The sequence below is a fragment of the Akebia trifoliata genome, chromosome 11, assembly GCF_017979445.1.
Source record: "Akebia trifoliata isolate Shusen 1 chromosome 11, ASM1797944v1, whole genome shotgun sequence".
Taxonomy (NCBI): domain Eukaryota; kingdom Viridiplantae; phylum Streptophyta; class Magnoliopsida; order Ranunculales; family Lardizabalaceae; genus Akebia; species Akebia trifoliata.
In genome coordinates this window covers 46801148-46825624 of record NC_141385.1, presented here as the reverse complement: position 1 = coordinate 46825624, position 24477 = coordinate 46801148, and the positions used below count along the sequence as shown (strand labels likewise).

The window sequence follows — 24477 nt, the reverse complement described above, 5'->3', positions numbered from 1 at the left end:
ACTTCTAACTCCATGTCTATTTACAAAATATGGATAGGGTTAGAAATTTTGAAAAAGTTAATTTTTGGTTAGGATGATCTCTTAATCATAGAGTGATCCCTTACCAAAAATCAACTCATTCCGAAACTTCTAACCCACGTAGGAAATAATGTGTTAGCTAAATAAATGGCACCTGAATGGCTCCTTTTAAATATTTATTATCTAAATGTGACATTGTGAATGGCATCTTCTCATCCATCTTTTCTTATAAACAAAATTATAATTATTTGGATACAAAATACATATTTATAAACCTAATTTAAATGATTTATTAGTAGAAATGACTTAGGCAAGTCAATTCGGTATCCTAAGAGGCTTGTATATTATTCAAAGTTCAGATTTCAGTTTATTAGCAAGAACATACATCCGAATATTTTTGAGACATTCTATTGGCACACCAAGTTTTACTTACAACACACCAATCCCATCGAATTTAGGGTGAACCTCCATTTTGTGTGTTGAATACGACCAAATTTCAAGCTCAATACTTTGATCATTTTAATTCTCAAAACATGTTTTTTTCCAGTGAATTCATCATTTTTGTAATCTACAAACTTGTGAGTGAGTTCGTCACTTTTAATATCAAGGAATTCGTTGATAAAATACCAACGATTTTGACATTTCAATGATCTCGCTAGTAATTTATTAATGAATTTATTGATTAGAAAAATAACTTTTAGAAATAATCCCTTCAAATTAATTAGAACAGTGTCGTATAAATAAAAGTTGGCATGTTAATAGGAGCTCTCTCTTTTTTCCCTTAATTTGGGGGTGCGTTTGGGAAAATGTGGGGGCAACGAGTACGATTTTCGTTACTCTTTATTTTGGCGCGGTTCTTAGTCCTCTCCCCCTTCAGCCCCTCCTGCAAATAAAGTGCAAGAAGAGAGCGAGAGAGGATGTCTCAGTTCTGGAAGCCAGGGTCCGAGAAGCCTCGCCTTCTTGATGATGAAGAAGGCGGAGTCATATTCTACTCTGCTACCCCCTCCTCTTCTTCCTCAAGGTTGCCTTCTTCTTCGTCTTTTTTCTGTCTATCTTTCTCCATCTCAATTTTCTCATTTAGAAATCTTTGTATTCGCAGATTCGGGAATTCGAGTTTGGAAAAACAAAGGCAGAGACTTCCCGTCTTCAAATACCGTACATCAATTCTCTATCTAGTTGAGAATCACTCCACAACCATCATTGTTGGTGAGACTGGTAGCGGGAAAACAACTCAGATCCCTCAAGTAAACCCTTAGTTTCAAACTTTTTTGTTGTTGTTGTTGTTGTTGTTAATTTGAGAATAATCTTGTTAGAATTCGTGCACTTAAATCATTCAAATTCAATATGGCATCAAGAATGTGTAAAAAAATTTCATCTTTTAATTATATGGTTGATTGGATTGTTTCTCTTATTTTCTGTAATTTATGATTGTGAGAGCTAATACTATTTGGTTGCAACTTTCAAGTTCTCACTATGTATCAGGTGTCGGTTTTTTGATATAAGATGAATTCGTGTTAATGACCTCAATATTTGGGATAAGGCATCCAAATGAGATTTTCACTGTGAATCGGTCACATCATGACTTGAGATTTTGAAAAACTTACCCAAGTTAATTAGTATAGATTGGGTTTCGTGTTTGTTCATTCATATGTATTGGTTCCGTTTGACTCATTTTGTAAGGGTTTGACTTGTTCACTCCATCTTGGTCTCGCTGGGGGCCGATAGGAGACAATCTGAAGAACAACAATATAAGATGATATGGATGAACTAATAGTCCATGTTATTTTCTATTGGGGCTATTCCTAGATTTTTCCGAATGTCTTCATTTCTTGTTTTATCTTTTCTTCCATCAGTGCGAAAATCCTCATTTCATACTCATTCTAAAGAGTGAGTTTTTTGAGTGCAACTATAATAATGATGGACATTGAGAAGAAGAGCTACTAAAAATTGATCTTCTTTTGTTACCTTGGTACTATCATCCATAGGAATGTTGAGATTGAGGAGGATGCCATCCATAGAATTAGAATTGGATGTTTAAAGTGGAGTTAAACTTATGAAGTGCTATGTGAAGAATATTAGAAAGAAAAACACTTTCCTTACTAATTTGAAATCTTAGTAAAGGTCGTTTGGTCCACATGGATTAACAACCTTCTAGATTACATGGAAAACATCTTATTAAATTTTTTTTTTTTTTGAGCTTGATCCGAGGTGTTGAAAATGTGCGGTTACTGAATTCCCCAAACTTAAAATTAAAGTTTATTGGTGAAAAATAATGTTTGTTTTTTTCAAAGGTCTTAGAATTTCGTCCTCTACAAGCCTATGTCATCGGATCATGTTTTTGGAGGCCAAGATGTGAGCTCACGACCCATAGTAAGATTTGAAATCTTACCAAGTTAGTTAGGCTAGACTGACTCTATTAGAAATGAACTTATAAGTGGAAGGACTAAGAAGAAAAATATTAGAAATGAACACATTCTTAAGAATTTAAGGGTAACTTGAATGGACTTGCAAGTTAAAGGCTCTAAAAGAGCGAGAGGAAGACCAAAAAAGTCATGGATTGAGGTAGTGAGAGTAGATAGAAACACAATTGAACTTGATTTATTCAACCTTCCACAATTTTATTTATTTTTGGATAAGGCTTTGAAGCCCCCTGAAAAAAATCTCATCTCATAATGACATTTGGAGTCATTATTGATCTTCACTTGAAAACTAGGTTTCATTCATAACTAGACTGAAAAACCTAGAAAAATCTATGTGGAGGTTGAAGCCTCAAAGTTGATAGCTACCACAAAGTTGGAGACTCGGAGCAGATCTTTGGGGGTTGAAGCCAAGAAGTTCTTTTCCACAAGATGTTGGCTCAAGAAGAGAGTGGGCTTAGAAGTTAAGGAGACTGAGACGTTGGGAGTCATGTCTGTGCATGTCGATGAATGAGGGTGTTTGACTGTGGATGGTGTTAAAAGAAGCTCAGGAGAAAAATGGTTTTTTAAGAGATAAGTTCTCGCTAAAGGGTAGCACTTTCTTGGCTACTAAAGACGAAAATAGGGGCGGAAGGTTTCTCAAGATTTATAGATAGTGAAAGAACTATTGCTGTGATTTTTTCAGAAGGTAAAAATGGCAAAGGTTGGGGGGAAGTTAACTTGCTAATTAAAAATCTTTTGGAACTGGAGGAACAAACTGGAGAAGAATAAATAGTTAGACCTTGACCCAAAGTGGGCAGAGATTGTTTTCAAAGGAACGAATGCCTTTCAGTTGTTAAAGGATTATGGGGTAAAAATGGTCACAGAATCAGAAGGAATCCAGAGCATAGAGGGGATAAGGAAATCTCCTATTAAGGAAGGTATGAAGGGTGTAAAGGGGAAGGATCAACATGCTGTGAGCAATTACAAGGGGAATGGGAAATGGAGGTGGGCTGTTGTGTGTGAAGCAAGCTCCAAACACTTTGACTGGAACGAGTTGGTGAGGATTTGCAAGCACGCTCTAAAAGACAAAACCCTTTTTAACAGGAAATTGCTTAGTTGGGGTCAAAAGAAGGTTTTTTGTTGTTGAACAACATGGGGGAGGCATCAATCATTAAATATCTTCGAGAGGTAGCCATAGGTAGGGAGACAATATTGTTTAGATCTTGGTTCGCTGATGTGAGCAACTAGATTGGGGTTGGGAGAAAGATGGAACTTGGGTTAGAGTTATGGGCATTCTCTTTCATTTTTTGGGATGACTACGTCTTCAAACTGATTGGTAAGCAACTTGAGGGTTTAATGGAGGTGGATAAAAGAGCAAGATGGCAGGAAGAACTAGCATATGCTAGACTTAAGGTCAGATTTCCTCCAGGGAGGGTTAAAAGAACGCTGTATATGTTGTTGAATTCACATGTTTTGCATTACCTTTTGATTTCATACGGGTAGTCATATTTTATGATTTTGTATCTCTGAGGTTTTCTAGATACTTGCAAATATTTTCTTCTGTGAATTCTAATTAATCAAGTATTTCTCATTTTGCTTTTAATAATTCAGTTCCTCAAGGAAGCAGGTTGGGCTGAGGGTGGGCGTGTTATAGCTTGCACACAACCAAGACGATTAGCTGTCCAGGTTTTTTATCATTTGATTTATTGCTTGAAATTGTATTTGCTACAATGTTTTTTCCTTCTGTGATTTTTATGGCTGCTATCTCCATGTATTTTCTTCCAAGTTTCTATCACTTGGGGTTGTTTGTTTTGTTTAAGCATTTCATACCATTTTTTAGCCTATCCTTTATGAGAGAAACTTTGGAAAGTTTATACACTTGCAAAGATTTTTCTTTCTTTGTAGAAGCTATTAGGGATATAATTGGTAATAGGGACAAAGTTTGATTTTGGGAAAACTCTCAAGCCCTATTTGGCCAATCAAAAATCATTTTCATTGTCCTAGATTGATTTGTATGGTTAGCTTGACTCTGCTTGTAACCATTCCTCACCATGGAACTATGAAACTCCTCAAACCATGCTCTAGGTGATTATTTCAAGTCATATAATGCTTTTTTTAGTTTGCACACTTTTCCTTTGGCAGATAAACATTTAAAACTAAGAGGTGGTGTCATATACACTTTTTCTTCTAAGTCACCGTGAAAAAATGCATTCTTTATGTCAAGTTGAAACAAAGGCTAATCATTATTGGTTGCAAGGGATATGAGAACTCTAAGAGAGTTCATCTTGCTACTGGAGCAAACGTTTCACAATAGTCGATGCCAAAAGTTTGAGTATATCTCTGGGCAACAAGCTTATCAACTGATCCATTTGGGCGATGCTTCACATTAAACACCCATTTACATCCTACTGGTTTCTTTCTTTTTGGAAGGTCAACCACATCCCAGGTATTATTCATCTTAAAGGTTTGTATTTTCTCTACCATTGCCTTTCTTCAACTTGGTTGAGAGAGGGCATCAACTACACTGTGATGAATAGATACATAGGACAAAGCAATAATATGATAGTCGGAAGATAGAGTACAATATGAAACGAAGTTGGAGATATGATGTTGTCATGTTGAGTACGCCTTCGAACATCCTTTCTGATTGCAATTGGAATGTTATGATAAGTTTGGGTGTCCAACTCAAAACCAATTGGCAATGAGTGGAGGGGTCCACGAGCTTATAAGGAGAGAGACAAGGCAATGAGTGTCCGATGTGGGACTAAACTTAACACGCCCCATCATGTGTAAGCCAGACTGGGCCGAAGCATGTGGAGATATAAATTGGTTGACATGGAGGAGAGAAAGGCCCACTCTGATACCATGATAAGTTTGGGGGTTCAACTCAAAACCAATTGGCAATGAGTGGAGAAGCTCAAGAGCTTATGAGGAGAGAGACAAGGCAATGAGTGTTCAATGTGAGACTAAATTCAACAAGAATCACTAGGAGTCTCTATAGGAGAAATGAGAATATTACTTGTAATTGATGGATCCGAGGAGGATTCTTGGTAGGGCACATGAGGATTTTCTTTAGTTCTTTTGTAATAGGAATCTCTATTTGGCCATCATCACCAATTCTCCTAGTCTTCACTCTATGACTTTTGTAAAAGCTTGAGAAGGCATATAGTTAATTAGAAAAGTAGCAATTAATAAGGCATCCAACCAAACTACTTTGGGGACATTCATAGTAAATAAGAGGGCACAAGTAATTTCCAATAGATGAATGATATCATTCTCGTGAAAATAAGAAGTAAGACCATTAAACATATACTTTCTACTATTTTCAGATCTTAGGACCTTGATTTTTTGTTCAAATTGGATTTCAATCATTTTGTAAAAGAATTTAAACACATAATAGACATCACTTTTAGATTTAAACAAGTAAACCCAAGTAATACGAGAAAAATCATCCACAAATGTGACAAAATAATGGCAACCACGCATCAAAGTAACTGGGGAAGGACCCCACACATCATAGTGAACGATAGAAAATTCTGCACTACTTTTGTTACCATTGGCAGGATAAAAAGTTCTACAATGTTTGACAAATTAACAGATATCACACTGAAAATCCAAAATAGAAATAGATGGGAAGAAGTGAGGAAACATGCGCTTAAGCAACAAAAAAGATGGATGGCCAAGGTGTTTGTACCATTGTAATCATGGTTTAAAATCTTAGTTTGTATTGTAATGTTTCATACAAAACATTTCAGTTTTTTGAAATCCCGAGACAAAACTTAATTGAAACCAAAAATAAAGGATAAGAAGGAAGGAAAGAAACAAGGGCGGGAGAGAGAGAGAGAGAAGAGAGAGAGAGAGAGAGAGAGAGAGAGGAAATTGGGTGAGGTCGTTGATTTGCCGAAATTAATTTTTATTATGTCGGATTCATGATAAAACCCAGCTGTCTTCTTCTTCAGGTTTTTCTCCCCTGTTTTTTTTTTTTTGAAATTAACAAAGGTTGTTGGGTTTTCATCGAAAATATGCCCTTGCCTTTAGTCTTCTCTTGAAGATTGAAGTTATTTAAGATAAAAGACTCATATTTCTATAAATATTTGAAAAACCCTCTGCTTTGAAACTAATGATATGTCCCTTGACCATAGTCTTCTATGAAAGGATTTTGTAAAAAGTCAATTTAATGTTTCAAATATTACGGGAATGTTTCGTATTGTTTCGTTATCGTTTTGATTTTCTAAAAAATTGAAACATTGAGTCGAAACGACATTTTAAACCATGATTGTAATAACTCCGCATAACTACGAGCACTTCGAGTATGAGATAGATTTTTTTGGACAGATGAAGCAGTTCGTGATGGAGTGTAAAACAGATAAAGTCCTCCCTCCTCATGTCCCATACCAATTGTCCTTAGCATCTCAGAAATTACAATGGGATTGGAAGAAGGTGACATTACAGTTCAAAGACTTGGTGATATGACCCACATATAGAAGATTAAAACAAAATTGGAAACATGGAGGACAAAGGATAAAGGCATAAAGGGATGAGCAACAATACTACCTTTGCCAGATAGATGAAAATGAACCATCAACAACTTTGACCTTGTCCTTACCAAAACAAATATGATAAGATGAAAAAGGTAGGACATACTATTGATATGATCTGATACTCTTGAATCAATAATCTAGGAGTTGTTAGGAATGGAAACAAATGCATTGAAAGCTGAGGTTGAAGTGCTTGAATAAGCAATAGTTGAAGTAAAAGGAACACTAGGTGGTTCCAATTGAGCCATAAAATGTCGGAATGCTCCAATCTCACTTCGTGAGAGGCCAATACTATCTGGTGTAAGGATTGGTACCAATAAAAGAGTAGACTCTATAGATTTCGTGGAGGTAATTGACAAAGCATTGGACCCCCTTCTACCATTGTAGCGACTGCCTCCTCAATTGTTATTTGAAGGACTTTGTTGTTATGGGAGATTATGAAAATCTCAATAGGTATCCATAATATGGCAAGGACGACCACAATATTCACATTTCAACTTATCTTGCTCATCAAAAGTTGTTCCTAAACGACCACCTCCTCTAGCACGACTACCACCTCGACCTCCACGTTGAGATATAGAAATTAGAGCAGATCTTTCCAAAGTGATAGTCTGGAGATAGCACTTTGGCAACGCTCCTCATGATGCAAGTAAGAGTATACTTCAGTAAATGATGGAAGAGGCTCATTTCCAAAAATTTGAACCTTAACCTACTCATACTCAAAATTTAACCCAGCAAGAAGTTTGAATACCTAATTTTCCTTAACCAACTTCTTATAGGCGATAACATCGATTGAATACTTGGCCCGAAAGGTCTGGTGGTGATCCAACTCTTCCCATAGATGTCGAAGAGTTGAATAATATGTGGATAAGGGCTTGTCTCCTTGCTTCATTTGCCAAATATTATGGCGCAACTTATAAACATGAGCAGTGTTACCTATCTCTGAATATGTCTTTGTTGCAGTTGATAGAAACAAATAACTGCTACTTATGTTGGGATGCATAGAATGGAGGAGCCACAACATAATTGTAGCATTTTCTGCATCCCCTCTTTCGAAAGTTGTATTTAAATGGCCAGGAATGGGAAGATCACCAGCAAGTACCTCATCTTTCCTTTTCCCTTGACATATAATATGGCATATTGAGATCAAGCAAGGAATTTATGGTCATCTAGTTTCACGGTTGTAATTTGAAGGTTTGTGGCAACATTCCGAGGCACACTTCCTTTCGATCTACTGCTCTGATACCAAATAGATTTTATCTTTGAAGTTAGGTTTAGAGAAATGAAAGAAGAAGAGAATTGTGGGAAAAAGAGTTGAGAGATTTTCTCTCTATTTCTCTCTTATATATATTCAAGCTAAATAATTATAAAAATGCCATTAGTATCTTCTAAGTACTCAACTACCCATACATGAGGTTCTACGTATCTTGGTGTAATGTCTTCTACAAACTATTTTTTGTATTGGTAACTTGGACTTAAACCCACAACCTCGAAGTTGTGGCATATTTACAACCAATTGATATAGTGAGGCCAAGCCATCTTCTGGAGCCTTGATTTATTTGTCTCATGCACTTTAGATGATCAAAGGACTCATTTTCTTGTTTAGAATAGGATAGATTCATAAGAACCCTAATTTCTTAGATGTTGGCTATTAGCCACTAAGAATGATTGAAACTAGGCGTGATTCCCGATTTTATTTGTAAACAGGCAGTTTCTTCAAGGGTAGCTGAAGAGATGGGTGTGAAGCTTGGAGATGAAGTTGGGTATACAATTCGTTTTGAGGATCTTACTAAGCCAGTGAGTGCTCGTCTTTGTTTCTTCATTTTCCAAGCATGCTTTTAATATTAGCTTTGTGAAGGGCATCAATGCTTGTAAACTGTGGTTACCTTGCTTCATGACAAAATATTTGATAGGTTTTGCTTTATAGGAATTTTGTTGTTGTAAGAACTCCTTGTTATTCATTTATTTGATGGTTAAATGTCATTTAAGTTGGTATTTCATTTCTGTTTGGCATCACAGGGTGTAACCATGATCAAATTTCTCACCGATGGAGTTTTACTTAGGGAAATGATGGATGATCCTCTCTTGACCAAGTATAGGTACTAATTAAGAGGCAACTAATTCTAAATTTAGGACATTGTTATTTATTCTTATTCTTTCTAACATATCTTCCACCATCCTTCAAAATAGATGATCAGTTGGATGGTCCAGGTATTAAATTAACTTCAATATTTATTTTGCTCAACTTAGAAATGTAAAATTTTGACTATTGTAGAAATTAACACAATTTTAATAGAAATTATGGAAATGTGGAAAAAGTTTTCACTAAAACTGTAGGAAATCATTAACTAACATGAGAACACATTCATAGGTCGTCAAACTATAGTAAAAAAACTATGGAATTGAGATCAATGGCATTTCGATTTGCGTTGGTGTTAGTATCTGAGAGTTGACAACCAAAAACATCAATATTTAACATAAAAACGAGAAAAAATGTGTCATATTAATTACATATGCCTTTTCGTCAAAATACTTGCTGAAATAAACTAATTATAAAGTACTATATTAGCACATTATTATATATATATATATGTTTTAAATGCTTATGAAAAAATTACTAATTGAATAACCAAGTAATTGGAACATGGGCAATTGTATCTTGTGCTTTTTTGAACGAGTTAATATGCTTAGAATAGTCAAAATAAAATGATATACCAATACATAACCACTAATTATTTGTTTCTTTTAATGAATATATATACATAAATTTCATAATATTTCTGCTAAATTTCATTGTTCATCTGAATATTTCCATCAAAATCTTGCATTTTTATACCTAACATTTGTGCCAAATGAATATTAATATCTACTGAAATATATTCAAAAAGCAGATTGTTAGGTAAAATGTCTTGTTGAGCCTTGTGAAAATAGATATATTTTATTAAATTTTGTCGAAATATGAAATTTTATACTAAGAGAATGGCTCAAGATGCCATTTCATTTAAGTATGTTACAGCCCTAGACTCATTATTTTGAGACACCATCATACCAGAATGAAACAATGTATTTTGTCGGAAACACGTATTTTGGTAAGTTCGAATTGTATCGGTAGTCTCACAATACATACAGTTACAATCAATATTTATTCCATTGCTGTTTGTTTTTCTAAAAAGAAAGCCAGCCATGCTTAGGCTAGCCCAGATTGGGCCCATACCATGCCGTGCCAACTTGGGACTTGGGTCGTCCAACCCAGGTTGTGCTCGGACTGAGTCCTGGAGTGCAGCGCTGCACTCACATCCTAGCTAGCCTAGGTCCGGCCATAACCAGGCCTTGATTAGACCATGCCCAGGCCAGTTTAGGCCGTTACTTGGTGGCTAGGTTAGCCTAGGCAATGCAGATGGTATTTCTTTCCTGCACATATGTTTGGAACTTTTTAATAGAAATATTAGTACTTGGGATTTTTCTGCATAACTTTTTTCTGTGTCCTCTGTCAGTGTTATAATGGTAGATGAAGCCCATGAGAGGTCCATTTCGACAGATATCTTATTAGGTCTTCTTAAAAAGGTATTAATTTGAATACCTATTATTGATGTGATTGTTGTCCTTGTTGTAGCTTATACCACATTCAAAAGTTAATTTGCTGGCACAAAACTTCAGATTCAACGACGTCGACCTGAGTTGCGTTTGATAATCTCATCTGCTACAATAGAAGCTAAATCAATGTCTGCTTTTTTCAAAACCAGGTTTTTGCCTTCGCCAATTGATTAAAGTTTGGATATTGGTCTTGATTTCTAAATTGGTGTCACCAATTTGTTGCATGCATTTTACTTTTTACTGAAGTAAGTAAAATTTATACTTATCAAAAAACGGAAAATAAAAATAAAAAGAATAAGGAAAAGAAAAAATCGTTGATGATTCCTTCCTTTACCACCCTTGATGTGAGGTGACTAAGAGCCTCTTTGCTAGCATTATAAGCCAAAAAAAAAGGAGATAGAGGATCACCTTGTGTTTGCCATCTTGAACTTTTGATGACCATTTCTAGAGAACTATAAACTACTATGGAGAATGTTATTGTTGATATACATATCATAGTACACATCCTCCATAGCATTTAATCTGAAAATTTCCCATTAAGCATTGTTGTACGACCTTTCTATATCATCCTCACCCAAGATTCGATGCCCCCTCTCAAGCCGGTTTCCTCAAAATTGGAGTCTGTTTCGACAAAAGATTTCAAGTCTAAATGTGCATTTACACTTTTCTGTATGCTCTCACTGTTAACCAGCAAAAACCGTCAAGGGAAAGCAAGAGAAGAACCAGGACCAAGAACAGAGCCTGTCATTCTTTCTGTTGAAGTATGTTAACTGCTATCTCTAGTTTTTGTTTCTTTTATAATGGTAATTGCCTTTTAGAGTATCTTACAACTTAATCCTTGGTGTTGTAGAATTAAAATATTTCAAATCAAAGTCTCAGCTAATTTTGTATTACTGCCAGGGTAGAGGGTTTAATGTTCAAATTCATTACCTTGAGGAACCTGTCTCCGACTATCTGCAAGCTGCCATTTCAACTGTGCGAGCGATTCATGATCAGGTAGGTAGCATGTTGTGATAAGTAGAATTTTGTTTAGACAATGTTTATGCCATCAATATATTTTGTGTAATTTGTAGAATAAGCTCTTAACATAGTATTTCGAGACCTGCTTTGTTTGCTTGACACTGGTGAGAGAACCCTATTGATATTCATAAGTTTGTTAGCTCCCACACCTTTTCATTTTAGTGATTTCTGCTTTGATGAATGGGTCATCCTCGATAATTTTGCCTGTGTTGTTTATCCATTTGACTGTTTGGTGGATCCATTGTTTCAGTGTGATACACCAATGTGTTTTACCGGTCTAATGTTGTAAGTGCTAACCTTCTGCAATGACTTTACTGTCTAAAAAGGGTAGTGGAGTGGAAAGATTGTTGGGATTATGTCTTCAGAGTTATAAAGTTGGGTGTGTCTGGATACTGCGTAAGCTTTCTCCTTGTCCAGGATCACCCGCTGTTTGGATTGTGGTTGAATAAAGGGATGGGGATTATGCTATCCAATACCCTCACTCCTACCCCAGCCCCACCTCCACCCGACCTATAAACATAGATACCAAAAAATAGGGGAAAAAGTTGTAAATCAATGGAAGCACTTTTCCAGGGCAAGGTGATGGTTTTCCATGAAAATCCCTCGGTTATCCTAGCAGCCAAACACACTATAAAACCTATCCTGGATACAAAGAAATTTGTACTTGTGGAATTATATTGTAAGAGGCAATATTTTTTAAACGCTAAGGTTAGTCATTCAAGCCTTTTGTCTTGCCTTCGGGTTCTTTTTCTACATCATAATGTGGCTTACCCTTCATGTTTGTAAAATTTTCTTCAACCTCTCTTTCTTGATCTTCCACTAAATTTACTTGAACATCATTTCTTCTCCTCGGACAATCCCTTGTTTGATGTCTAAGACCCATGCATCTGATGCATCCAAGTCCCACCTTAACCTTATCCATTGCCACGTCCTTGGTTACTTCTTCCTCATTGAGGTTTTTGTAAATGTTTGATCGTGTTGGGTGGAGCTCATCCACCAGGCCAGCGGCACAGTTCCAAATTTCTTAGAACTGAAATGCATTGCTCACTTGTAGAGTTTATGCAGTCCCTATTGGTCTTGTATGTTTTTCAATTTCGCCAAGACTGCTCCTTGTCAATCTATGAAATTCTTGATTACTGTCTTTCATGTTTTTTTCACACAGCAGAAGGTTTTGTAATGTTTGGTAGGATGTTTGATCATGTTGGTAATGCTTCCACCATGAAGTTGGTGTTCTTAACTTAATCCACTAACTTTTCTTTTATTTCTTTTGGGACATTTAGTTATCAATTTTCTTGTGCTCTAAATTTTCCAAGGAGTGTAGAGGGTTACTGAGGATATTAGATGGTACACCCTTGTGAAAGGTAAGTAGTGGTAGCTGATGTTGTTATCTTTTATCTGAACACCCTTGTGAAAGGTAAGTGGTGGTAGATGATGTTGTTATCTTTTTAGGTAGGTTTTCTCAACCATACTCATAAAAAAGGTTATCCTAATCCTCCTCTTTTTTTGTATCTTCCCTTTGATATTTAATATTTTTCACTCATTATCCATTTTAAATTTGTTTTATAGGAACCTATGGGGGATGTTCTGGTGTTCCTTACAGGTCAAGATGATATTGATGCGGCCGTTCAATTACTTACAGAAGAAGCTCAAAGTCATGGAAAACACTCTTCGGGTATCCTTACATTGGCATTGAATACTCTAATTCATGTTTGAGTGATGTAGTAATGTCATAAATAATTCTAGTTAATTTTCATCCATTTTGGCCATTCAATAAACATGGTATTCTTCGACTTTTCACTTCACGTTTCTAGCATAGGGTCTTCTTGACTCCGACACAATGTGTTTTAGTTCCAACAGGAATTGCCAACCCAAGCATCCAAGATGGAAGTCTGTCTCCTTTCTCAGGCAACTGAATTCCTAGAACCTTTTTTTTTCCAGTTCTTATATGCTTACCTACCCAAACCAAAAAGCTGAAACATAGCTCAATGGGTGCCTTCGGCAATATCAGATGTGCATCCATTATACACAATTAGCTGTTTTAAAGGGTGTTTTTTTACTGATTATCCATGTTAATTGTGGTTACACATCTACAAATTGTGGGAACAAATTTCATCGTTTAGTCTGTATGTGACTAGCTGTCGATCTACAACCTGTATAGTTCATATCGGAAATCAAGCAAAGCACGTCTAGTACTTTTACTCAACGAATTTTTGTCCTGGATGGTGGTCACTCTATGAATGAATGAATGATCAATCTGTACACTCTTTGGCTTTCTTGTTGAACTCGCTGTTTTTGGTTACCCTAACCATGCATCTTGGATTCCATGCAAAAAAGCATAGCCCATCGTTAGATTATTCACAACATGAATATTTTTCTGTACAAAACAATTGCACTCATGTTATGGATTATCCTTCTCAAAATTTTGTGGCTCGTGATGCTTTTCTGAAATGAAAACAGTTTACATTTCTCAAAATTTCTGAATTTTTTACGGCATATGCGAGCACCTCTTGGTTTTCAGGTACTTAATTTTGTATCAAACTGTTTTTTCAGGGTTAGTTGTTCTGCCTTTGTACTCGGGGCTTTCACGCGCAGATCAGGTCAGTGATGTATCATGTGGTATCTGGCCGTCTAGTCCTTGCACTTAATATTTAACTGGTGGAATCTTCATCTTCGTAGAACTGCTTTGTTGGTAGGACCTTGTGTTTTCACCTATGCCTAGAGGAAAGAGAAAAGTTGTAATATCAACTAATATTGCAGAAACATCATTGACTTTGGAGGTAACATCTTTGTATTCTTTTGGAATCCTTTCAAGAAATGATTACCAATAACTGTATCCATATGGTATACAGTCATTTTTCTCTACCATTCATCTTTATTTTCATTTAAACTATGGCAGGGAATTGTTTATGTTGTGGATAGTGGGTTTTCGAAACAGCGGTTCTATAATCCGGTATACTCATTCCCATTCTTCAGTGTGTAAAATACAAATAAGTTAACCTTTTCCGTTATTTGGTTTGATACAGATTTCAGATATTGAAAACTTGGTGGTGGCACCAATATCCAAGGCATCTGCTCGACAAAGGGCTGGGAGAGCTGGGAGAGTACGTCCAGGGAAGTGTTATAGGTATTTAACATGCAATGGATGGCTAATTCGCATGAGAAAGAATGTTTTGTTTCCTCCATACCTTTGCTCTAACTCTTCATGTAGGGTAATCTTAGATCAAAGTTGGTTACTTAATTATTCTAGGGCTTCTACTTAATAACGCTACGTAATTATCTTGTGATGTTTTTCTCTAACTCCTATAATAGTGTGTAGAACTGGCTTTGTACAGTATAGAAAATTTTTCCCTATCCAAGATCCTAGGAATACTAGTCAATAACCAATTTAAGGTTACAGTGATAGTAATATAAAAAATTCAAATGCGTGAAAGAGGGCAAATGAATATATCACTTAGTGTTTCTTGCATTATACGCTCCAAAGGTTGGGGTTTGGAATAAAATGGAGGAAATAATTGGGATTACATGTGTCCACAAGTTCTTGTTGGAGATATTGGATCGGCCTCTAGTAGGTTTATTTTGGATATGGGTCTTCACCAGGGAGTCCCATTTTGAACAGGCTTGGTTGGAGATGAAAAGTTTCATAGAAGGCTTCCCAGTTTCCATTATTGGTCTAATTATTTCTCTTCTAGTTTGCTATTTCTTTTGTAAGGCTAAACATAGCATTTAAGTTATCTAGAATGGACTCTTCTTTGATTTGAAATATTTTCCAGTTCAAGAATCATTTTTTAAGCAAATCCAGAGCTCTATGGTTGCCAAAATTCAAAGACTGGAAGAGCTTTCTGTGACTTTGAGGCACAACCGTAGAAGATGGTTCTCTTCCTTTCTTTTTCGGCTACTGTCTAGGAGTTAATTACCATTTTAGGCTTTCTTGGATCTGATAGTGGAGAGTTTTGAAAGATCAGCCTCTTGAAATTTTGTAGGTTTAATTATGTTTCTAGCACATGCTATGGTCTTGCCATGCATTTTTTATTGCTATGTTGCACTTATATGGGATAAAGCTTTAGAGAGATTTCATATTGTTCAAATCATCTCCATTGCACACTTGCACTGGCTAGCCCCTTTGGAGTTGTACACTTACGTAGTTGTTTCTCTGTTTCTGATACCATCCTGATAATTTCTAGAACTTCATCTTCAAAGTTCATAACATTGTCTGTATTAATATGTCTTTTTTATGGGTAAGCTGGACTTGAACCCACAGTCTCAAAGTTGTTTTTACAATATGTCAAACAAACTGAGCTATGGGTCTAAGCCCTAATATATGTTCTCGTGTTAGTTTCAGTTAACATTTTCCATGTACATTTTCTCTCATTTCTCTTGTAGCCGATAGTTGCATAATGCACTTATCTGTTGGATTTGTTGCTTCCCCACACCAGGTTATATACTGAGGAGTATTTTATTAAGGAAATGTCTACTGGAGGGATCCCAGAGATCCAAAGATCAAACCTTGTCTCTTGTGTAATTCAAGTACGTAATTCTGCCACAATGATTGAAGGCTCTATGGGTATTAGAATCATTAATATTTATTACTTCAATTGTATACGTACAAACATCTTGTGTAATTGAAGATGTTTTTTTTAAGTATTTCTTTGAAATGGATGACAGAGTAGATGCTTTTGTGCTAATAACACCCTGATTATCTTTACAATCTTCTTATCCTACGTGTTTTATGTTTTCTATGGAATGATTTACTGCTGCAGTTTAATAATTAAAATGCTAATGATTGTGCTTTATTTTCACAGTTGAAGGCCTTGGGTATAGATAATATCTTAGGGTTTGATTGGCCTGCATCCCCATCACCAGAGGCAATGGTTAGAGCGCTTGAAGTTCTTTATTCACTTGGAATTCTTGATGATGATGCCAAACTTACTTCGCCCATTGGATTCCAAGTTGCAGAGATTCCATTAGTATGTTACCATTCTACCATTTTCAACATCATAAATGATCATTGAGTGTATGTGACTCAAAACAAGAAGGATGGCATTGCCGAGAGATAATGAAAATGGCAGGGTTATATGATGGGCCCAACTTCGTAATTTCTTATTGGGCCTACTCATTTTCCTATGAACGATGTTCAGTATTACATCTAATGTGAAGAATTTGAGAAGAATCAAGTCAACTCTCAATCTGAGATCTTGGTAGGAATTTATAATAATAATAAAAAGAGTAAAAAGACAAAATTGGCTTACATGTAAGAAATAAATAAAACAACTATTACTAGAAAACAACTAGATTATTTTCAATAGTCCCCTTCAAGCTGGGGAAAATATATCAACTAAACCCAGCTTGACAATGCTCATGAAGATGGTAGCGAATCCCATTAGATATATATTCCCTTCCATTATCAGACCTAGGAGATTAAATGGTAATATTGTACCGAGTCTGAATCATTTTAAGAAAATTGACAAAGATAAAAAGCACCTCAGAGAGAGAAAGTATCACATAAACCCAAGTACAACGAGAATGGTCATCAATAAACGTAACATAATATTTATGACCATTAAAAGCAGTAACGGGAGAAGGCTCCCAAACATCAGAATGAACTAAATCAAACATTGCATTAAATCGATACATACGAGGAATATAAGAAGTACATGTATGTTTAGAAAGTTCACACACAGAACACTAAAATTTATGGCCACTACAAGTAGTTTTTAAAGTATGATATAAAGAACATAAGTGTTGATTGACATGTCCTAAACGAGCATGCTATAAGTCTAGAGTCTGAGATGAATATGTGTGACTCCCAAAAGAAGGAAGCACAAATGCTGGAATTGCAGTAGGCTGAGATCCAAACAAATATAGCCCATCGCTCATACCCCATGCCAACATCCTCTTTCAATACAGTGAGTAGGAAAAAAGTAATTGAGCAATTTAGAGATTTAATAATACTACTTATAAACAAAAAATTGAGAGACAAGGGAGGGACAAGAATCACAAAATCTAGTAAAATCTCAGAGGATAAGGGATGATACTCTTACTGTGGATAGGTGTAAAGGATCCATCAGCAAGGCGAACGTCCCTATGAGCTGTAGGAAAAATAGAAGAAGTAAAATAGCTACATTCACCGGTCATGTGATCAGAGGCATCAGAATCAATTACTTATGTCAGAGGAGTAGAGCTAGATTGAGTGACATGGAAAGCAGATAATGTACTTGGAGGCGTAATAGTAGAGGCCACAATCGACGAGTGAGTGTGAGCATGAATATGATCTCGGATAATAGTGGCAATCTGAGTCAGTAGCTGTTGCAAGTCAATCATACTAAGTGAAGAAAGATGATCAGTGAGAGAAATAGATGATGACTCCACTGTAGCGGCATGAGGAATAGTTTGTCCCAAAGACGAAGTGGAAGAAGATAATGGTATTAGGTAAGGATAGAGTTAAAAGCAATGAGCCTTCTCATGGCCAGTCTTCCCACAATGACTGTAAGTAAGGTCACTCCCGTTATGACTACCATGACTCCCTGATCTAGGGGTACGAGAGTCTGAGAAACTCGAGCTAGCAACTAAAGCCATCTGATCTGTAGGTAGAGCAGAAAGAATGCCATGTGTACCTGAGTTTGAGAAGGAGCAATACTGTGACGACGCTCATCACTGTCAATGGTCGCAAATATCTCAAATAAAGAAGGTAAATGAGTGGTACTGAGGATCTGTGTCCGAAGCGCCTCAAACTCTGGACGTAGACGCATAAGAAACTAGTAGGTCTGATGTCGAGCAATCCTCTTAACTATATAACTGATTGTATTTGAAGACAACTCAGCCATAGACTCATAATGAGAGTTCCTCCCAACATGACTGAAGGAATCCAAAGTAATTGGCTACACTCTAAGTCCTTTGGGTAGCTTGGGCAATGTCTTGATAAAGCTTATAAATCCTCAAGTTATTCCTGGCATGTGCGTATGTCTGAGTAAGTGTTAACCATAAAGATGAGATTGTCTCATGATACATGAACATGGTATACATGCACTGCTCTATGGAGTTAAATAGTCACCCAAGGATAGTGTATTTTTCGATCTCCCATGATTCAAATTTAGAATCAGTAAGTGGTAGTTTAGTAATAGTCCTAGGGAGCCATCTAGATTTCTCTTTACTACCTAGATAGAGTCGCACGGATCGGGACCATGATTGAAAGTTTCGACCATCAAGAAGAGCAATGGTGATACGTTGGGTTGAAGAGTTAGACCCAAGGATTGTAGCGGAAGTCATAATTCCTTTTTTAGAAGACATTGTTTTGGTTTGAAGGGAGATCTGAAGAAGGAAGTTGGAGGGCCAAAGAAGAAAAAAAAAACTTTACGGGCACCCTAGGTGCAATACCAAGCTTCCCAGGGCTGTGAAGATGTTGCCACAAGTCTTCCTAACACTTCAAAGAACTGTAGCAGGCTGAAAAACATGCCTAATAGGGGCTGTCGCAGGGCTGTTGATCCTCCCAACAGCACTCCAAGTGCTGCCGCAATATAGAGAATTGCTAGGGGTTGGTGTCGTAGGGTTGTAAAGTTCCCAACAGCACTCCCAATGCTGCCGCAGGGCTGTAAAGGGCCTAGTAGGGGCTGTAAATCTCCCCAACAGCACTCCTAGTGCTGTTGCAAGGCAGGTTGGAAGGAGAAGTTGCTGTTGCAGCACTAAAAAAAAAGCACCCACTGCTGTGGCAGGGCTGTCAATCCTCTCAACAGAACTCCCAGTGCTGCCGCACACCCTAAAAATAACAAAAAAGAACAACTGCTGTTATAATCCAAAAAAAGAAATTAAGTCGAAGGAACAAACCCTAACATAGGGTATAAACACAAAGCAGAAAGGTTATTGCAGCATGTGATAAAAGAAAAAGACCCGAAGGGGAGAAGATCGAATGAGGTTGTTCTAGGTTAGGTTTAGTAAATAAAGAGAAGGAAGGGGGAGGAGCAGAATTCCTTGGTTCTGATTCCAAGAAGGATTTGAGAAGAATCAAGTCAAGTCTCAATTTGAGATCTTGGCAGGAATTTATAATAATAATAAAAAGAGTAAAAAGACGAAACTGCCCTTACATATAAGAAATAAATAAAAAAGCTATTACTAGAAAACAGCTAGAACTAAAATAACAACTAGATTATTTCCAATATAATGGATATAGGTTGAAATGTTGGTTATAGTTAGTTTGATTAAGTTTTGAATGAGAGTTAAGATGACCATTTTTCAGAGTGTTTGTTTTTTTTTTTTTTTTTTCAGAGTATTTGTTTGGTCAGTGTTGAGTGTGTTATGGGGTTTGAGGTATCTTTGGACGGGGTTCTTGTATAGTTCCCCTTGGGTGTCACTACTTATATGTTTCCATTTTAAAAAATATATATTTTTTCAAATTCCCCTTTTACATTATACGATTCCTTGTGAATCCTCCTACGACGATGAATTGTGAACAACATTAAATATTTTTCATCAAAGCTTAAATATGTTTTAATCAAATTTTATTTTTGGATGAAGAAAAATATTTAATGTTGTTCACGGTTCATCATTGTAGGAAGGTTCACAAGGAATCCATATAATGTAGAAGGCAAATTAGAAAATTACAAAGATGGGAATGTATAAGTGGGTGACACCCAAGGGGAACTATATGGTATGACACAGTACTACTAATTAATTATTTGGAAATTTATTTCTACTAATATAAATTGGAAATTTATTAAAGTTAGCTATTGTTGCGAGCTCCCAAATAGGAGTGCAAGCTAAAATATTTCCAGGAAACAAATTGATAAACATCCACTACAGCCAAATTTCTCTATCCCTTTAGTTTATTAGATTTTCTGATTGGAGGAACCTGGTTCATTTAGCTGAACCAAGTATTTGTGATATGCCTTTGATGGCAATGATGATGGTTGGTATTATATCTTTTCTACAGATCATCCCCAATGATGATAGACAAATGTGAAGGGGCTGATGATATTGGTCTGTCCTTCTATTCGTAACAAAGGCATATCTCTTACACATAACAAAGGCTGATAATAATGATGGAATAGAACTACCTTATATGATTGCAAAAATTGGATTTGGAATAGATTGAACGCATGGATACATGTTTGCTTTTGAATTTTAATATATTGTTCATTGATACAAAATCTAGATGCCTTAACTCCTCAATTGTTTGTAGGACCCAATGATCTCTAAAATGATCTTATCGGGAAACCTTCTTGGGTGTTCTGAAGAGATTATCATTATAGCAGCAATTCTTTCCGTTCAGGTGACCATCAATTACTTGCGTCACTAAATATTACTGTCATACTATATTGTGGGTAGTCTCATTACCCTGATCCATTTTATGACTATTGCCATGTCAGAATGGGTGTTGACATTTTATGTGCCATTTTTGCAGTCTATTTGGGTTTCTATTAGAGGAGTACAAAAGGAATTGGATGAAATCAAGCTACGATTTGCTGCTGCTGAGGTTATTGATTTCAAATCCCAGCCAATATGTATAGGTCCACTAGTTTCCATCCAAAATTTTTATTGTTTTCTTTCTTGGTGAAAGATGTGTTCTTGATGATGCTATATCACGATTTAGATGTTCCCAAAAAACTTCTGTCCTCAGTCATCTAGTTGTAGCATGTGCATGAATGGTACCAAATTGTCCGAGTATAGTCAGATTTAATCAATTTATAACTTGGTGAAGCATACTTGACCTGTAATATTTCAGTGACTTACTGTTCATGATCGAAACTTTAAAAGGGATGAAAAGTGTATAAAACCATTTTTTTATTGATAAGTATGGAAGCATTTCTATCCCCATTTTTTTCCCCCAATCTTTGCTTGCTTTTTGAAGATTGTCAAATGGAAATTGATCACAGCATCAAGGCCTCTGATCCGAAAATGTTGTGAGTTGTTGAAATCAAGATTAAGAAGCTCTCCAATTGTTACTAACACATTTTCTTCATTAAAAATTATTTTTATTGTAAATTCTTATTTATTGCATACATTTAAGCTATGTCAACATTAAAAATGTATCATGAAAATTATAATTAATTGTAAAGGTCAGATTGTGGCAGGTATGCAAAATATTTGTAAGATAATGTGCATTTCAAATATAACATGCATAGTGGAAAAATATCTCTCTGGAGGTTGAAAGATATTTAATTTAGCGCTAAAACATCTCTACTGTTGAGAGTTATTTGACATTTGTTGATTCTTCTCTTGTGTCCACTCTAATTCTTCTTTTACAAAAACATACAGGGTGATCATGTGACGTACTTGAATATATATAAAGGATTCCTTCAGTCTGGTAGATCTTCACAGTGGTGTCATAAGAACTTCATAAATTATCAGGCCATGGTAGGTATCTATGTTTTTAAAGCTTTAAGAAATGGCAATTGTATGATTAGCTGTCATTTGACATGTTAATGCGCATAATTCTTGAGCAGAAGAAGGTCATGGAAATTAGAGAACAACTCAACAGAATAGCGAAGCGGCTAGGTATCGGCTTAAAATCTTGTGAAAGAGACACACAGGTAATTCCTGTATTGTTCTGGTTGGATAATATTCTATTGTCCGTCCTTAAATTGGAGATGAGGCCTTTCTTTTGATTTTTTCATTTCAGTGTAAGCATGATTTATGAAACCTGTCCTTGAAAGATCCTCATTCTGACTCACACGAACAGTACCAATGACTCCTTAGCTGGTTAGCTGTTATCATCGGTGTGGAACATGTTATATGTTGGCCAAACTTGATCAAGTTTTCATCCAAATAATTTGAAACTTACCAAATTTAATCGCATAACCAGCAAAACTACTCAAACATGAAACTTCCTTTTAAGAAAACAATTTCCAATCATTCTTGAGGATCTGTGATCCACTTGCATCCATCAATCATTGAGTGACAGATGGTAACATGGTCATATTTCTTCATAACAGCCTTGGAATGGAAACACAATGTTCGTGACATCTCTTCTCTTAAAGCAGTCAATTGCCAATTTAAAGAATTCCTACTCTTCTTAATTCTAGTAAACTGATTAGTATGTTTCTACTGTATTATGCATTCGATGTGGAAACTACAATTGCCACGGTGATGGATGGTAGGAGCATACTTCATGCATAATGCATTGGATGTAGAAATTGCCCCCACTGTGGCTTTGATGTACAGCATGGAAGTCATTTATCTGGTCATAGTTGTTCACTTCTGGTGTTAGAGCTCAACCTTCCCATCCTAGTCCTATTTTCCAGGTATACCTCCCCCTCAAACATCAATTTACGTGCTAAGTGTGTGGCCAGCTCAAACAGACACCTCTATCATGCTACACTTACTTCCAATTGAAGCCCACCAATTTGCAGATATACTTTTTCTCCTCATACCAATACTCACATATCCCGGGCAATGGTGTCATTTCTCATATAAGATGTTCCACTTGAATATGCATCTCTATCGTGCTACACATACGTCTTCCCCACTTCTGTTCTTGCTCTGTCCCCATCTTATATACTATCTCTGCACTTGACAGATTTGATTGCCCTTTTTAATGCTCATTTGAAGTACCTGAGGAGATCCTCTAATGCTTTATTTTCAGTTCAGTGATATTTAATTCGAATTCTAGACGCTTTAGCGAAAGATATGCCTCTAGAATCCAGATAGAGTAGGATTGTGGAAAGGAATAATCTAGCTGACCCAAAATTGTTGGGACAGTGCTCTCATTAAGGGCGATAACCAAGTACATAGACAGAAGAAGAAACATCATAACATCGTATTGCCTAAATATTTAGATAGCTTTCTGTGCTTATGCATATATTAACATTTCAAATGTATTCCAATGTTATTGGAGATTATCTGTTCTAGTGAACTCAAACTCATTAGACACTGCCTAGGCAATGAATCCTTTAGGCTAGGTGCCCAGGAGAAGCCAAGCTGAAACCTAACCTAGAATTTATTTATTCATTTTCTTCTATACTTTATTTTGTATGGATTATAGAATAAGAATAATAAGAGAAGGTGCTAGGTTGCTAAGTTGGTAAGGTATGTGAGTCAGTGAGTATTGCTTCCATGATCTAGCTTCAAAACCCGCCTTTGCCCACTAATTACTGACGACTAACCCGCTTGCCTTAAAAAAAGAAGAAAAAGAAACTGAAAAATAAACAATTTTAAAAGTACAAGTAATAAAACTTATGCCCATAAATTATGCAACACAGAAAAAAAAAATGGGATTATTATGTTAGTGTTGAATGCTGCTAGAAAACCTAAAGCCCCTGCTGCCTATATTTTCTTGGGTTACTGAGAAAAAAAAAAAAAAACTCAAGAAAAGAGAAAGGGGGAAGAAGAAAAAGAAAATAAAAGAAGGGAATGGAACAATTGAAAGGGAGGACCTTCCTATGTTGCGTGTTAAACAGATTCATCCCCGTGAAACTGAAAAGAGATGTATGGGTGGGTGGGTGGGGTTGGAGAAGGGGAAGGGGGGGGAGGGGATGTTTTTTTTGTGGAAATAAAAAGGGAGGAGGAGGTTGTCTTAGTTTCTTAGCTAGGGTTCCAAAATGCCTGTGAAAATAATCTGTTGGAGCCGTTTGTACTTTGTATTATACAAGATTTACTCTTTTTGAAGATACACTATATTAAGTTGCATGCAATGCCTAGGCCAACACTGTTCAGTACCTAGGCTTATCTGTGGTGGACTCTGGGTTAGCACTTGCCTAAGCACTAAGGATCCTGGTTGGGTAAGGTGGTCGCCCTGGGGAATCTTCAATTTAGCTGACCTGTTCTGTATTTCCATGCCACATAATATGGTCGATGGCTCGAAGCTTTATTCATGGTTTGAAGTTTCGTGTTGTTTCAGAAGGTTTTGGCGGAATATTCTGCTTTAGGCTGAGTCCAGAATAGAACGTGGAACTTGATACATCGGATGTTTTGGATTGTCT

General features: G+C 36.3%; 1 protein-coding gene across 4 annotated transcripts in view; it reads left to right on the top strand.

The window, feature by feature from the left end:
* Positions 1 to 819: 819 nt before the first annotated feature.
* Positions 820 to 24477, top strand: part of LOC147392163 (RNA helicase family protein) — a 31389-nt gene continuing 7731 nt past the window's right edge. Inside the window, exons 1-20 of one of the 4 annotated variants that reach the window (XR_015182898.1) lie at positions 820 to 1039; positions 1118 to 1262; positions 4029 to 4103; positions 8663 to 8752; positions 8975 to 9054; positions 10450 to 10519; positions 10613 to 10698; positions 11241 to 11310; positions 11450 to 11545; positions 13136 to 13241; positions 14120 to 14166; positions 14263 to 14346; positions 14466 to 14519; positions 14593 to 14693; positions 16003 to 16093; positions 16369 to 16533; positions 20739 to 20828; positions 20961 to 21066; positions 21815 to 21913; positions 22003 to 22030. Coding sequence is in view for 3 of the 4 variants with exons in the window: in XM_086458785.1 (XP_086314911.1) it covers positions 936 to 1039; positions 1118 to 1262; positions 4029 to 4103; positions 8663 to 8752; positions 8975 to 9054; positions 10450 to 10519; positions 10613 to 10698; positions 11241 to 11310; positions 11450 to 11545; positions 13136 to 13241; positions 14120 to 14166; positions 14263 to 14346; positions 14466 to 14519; positions 14593 to 14693; positions 16003 to 16093; positions 16369 to 16533; positions 20739 to 20828; positions 20961 to 21032; positions 21815 to 21913; positions 22003 to 22089 (1812 nt within the window). In the remaining variant the exon portion in view is untranslated. Of the gene's footprint in view, positions 1040 to 1117; positions 1263 to 4028; positions 4104 to 8662; positions 8753 to 8974; positions 9055 to 10449; positions 10520 to 10612; positions 10699 to 11240; positions 11311 to 11449; positions 11546 to 13135; positions 13242 to 14119; positions 14167 to 14262; positions 14347 to 14465; positions 14520 to 14592; positions 14694 to 16002; positions 16094 to 16368; positions 16534 to 20738; positions 20829 to 20960; positions 21067 to 21814; positions 21914 to 22002; positions 22090 to 24477 lie in introns of those variants that run through there. The other 3 variants (XM_086458785.1, XM_086458783.1, XM_086458786.1) reach the window with 3 other exon arrangements.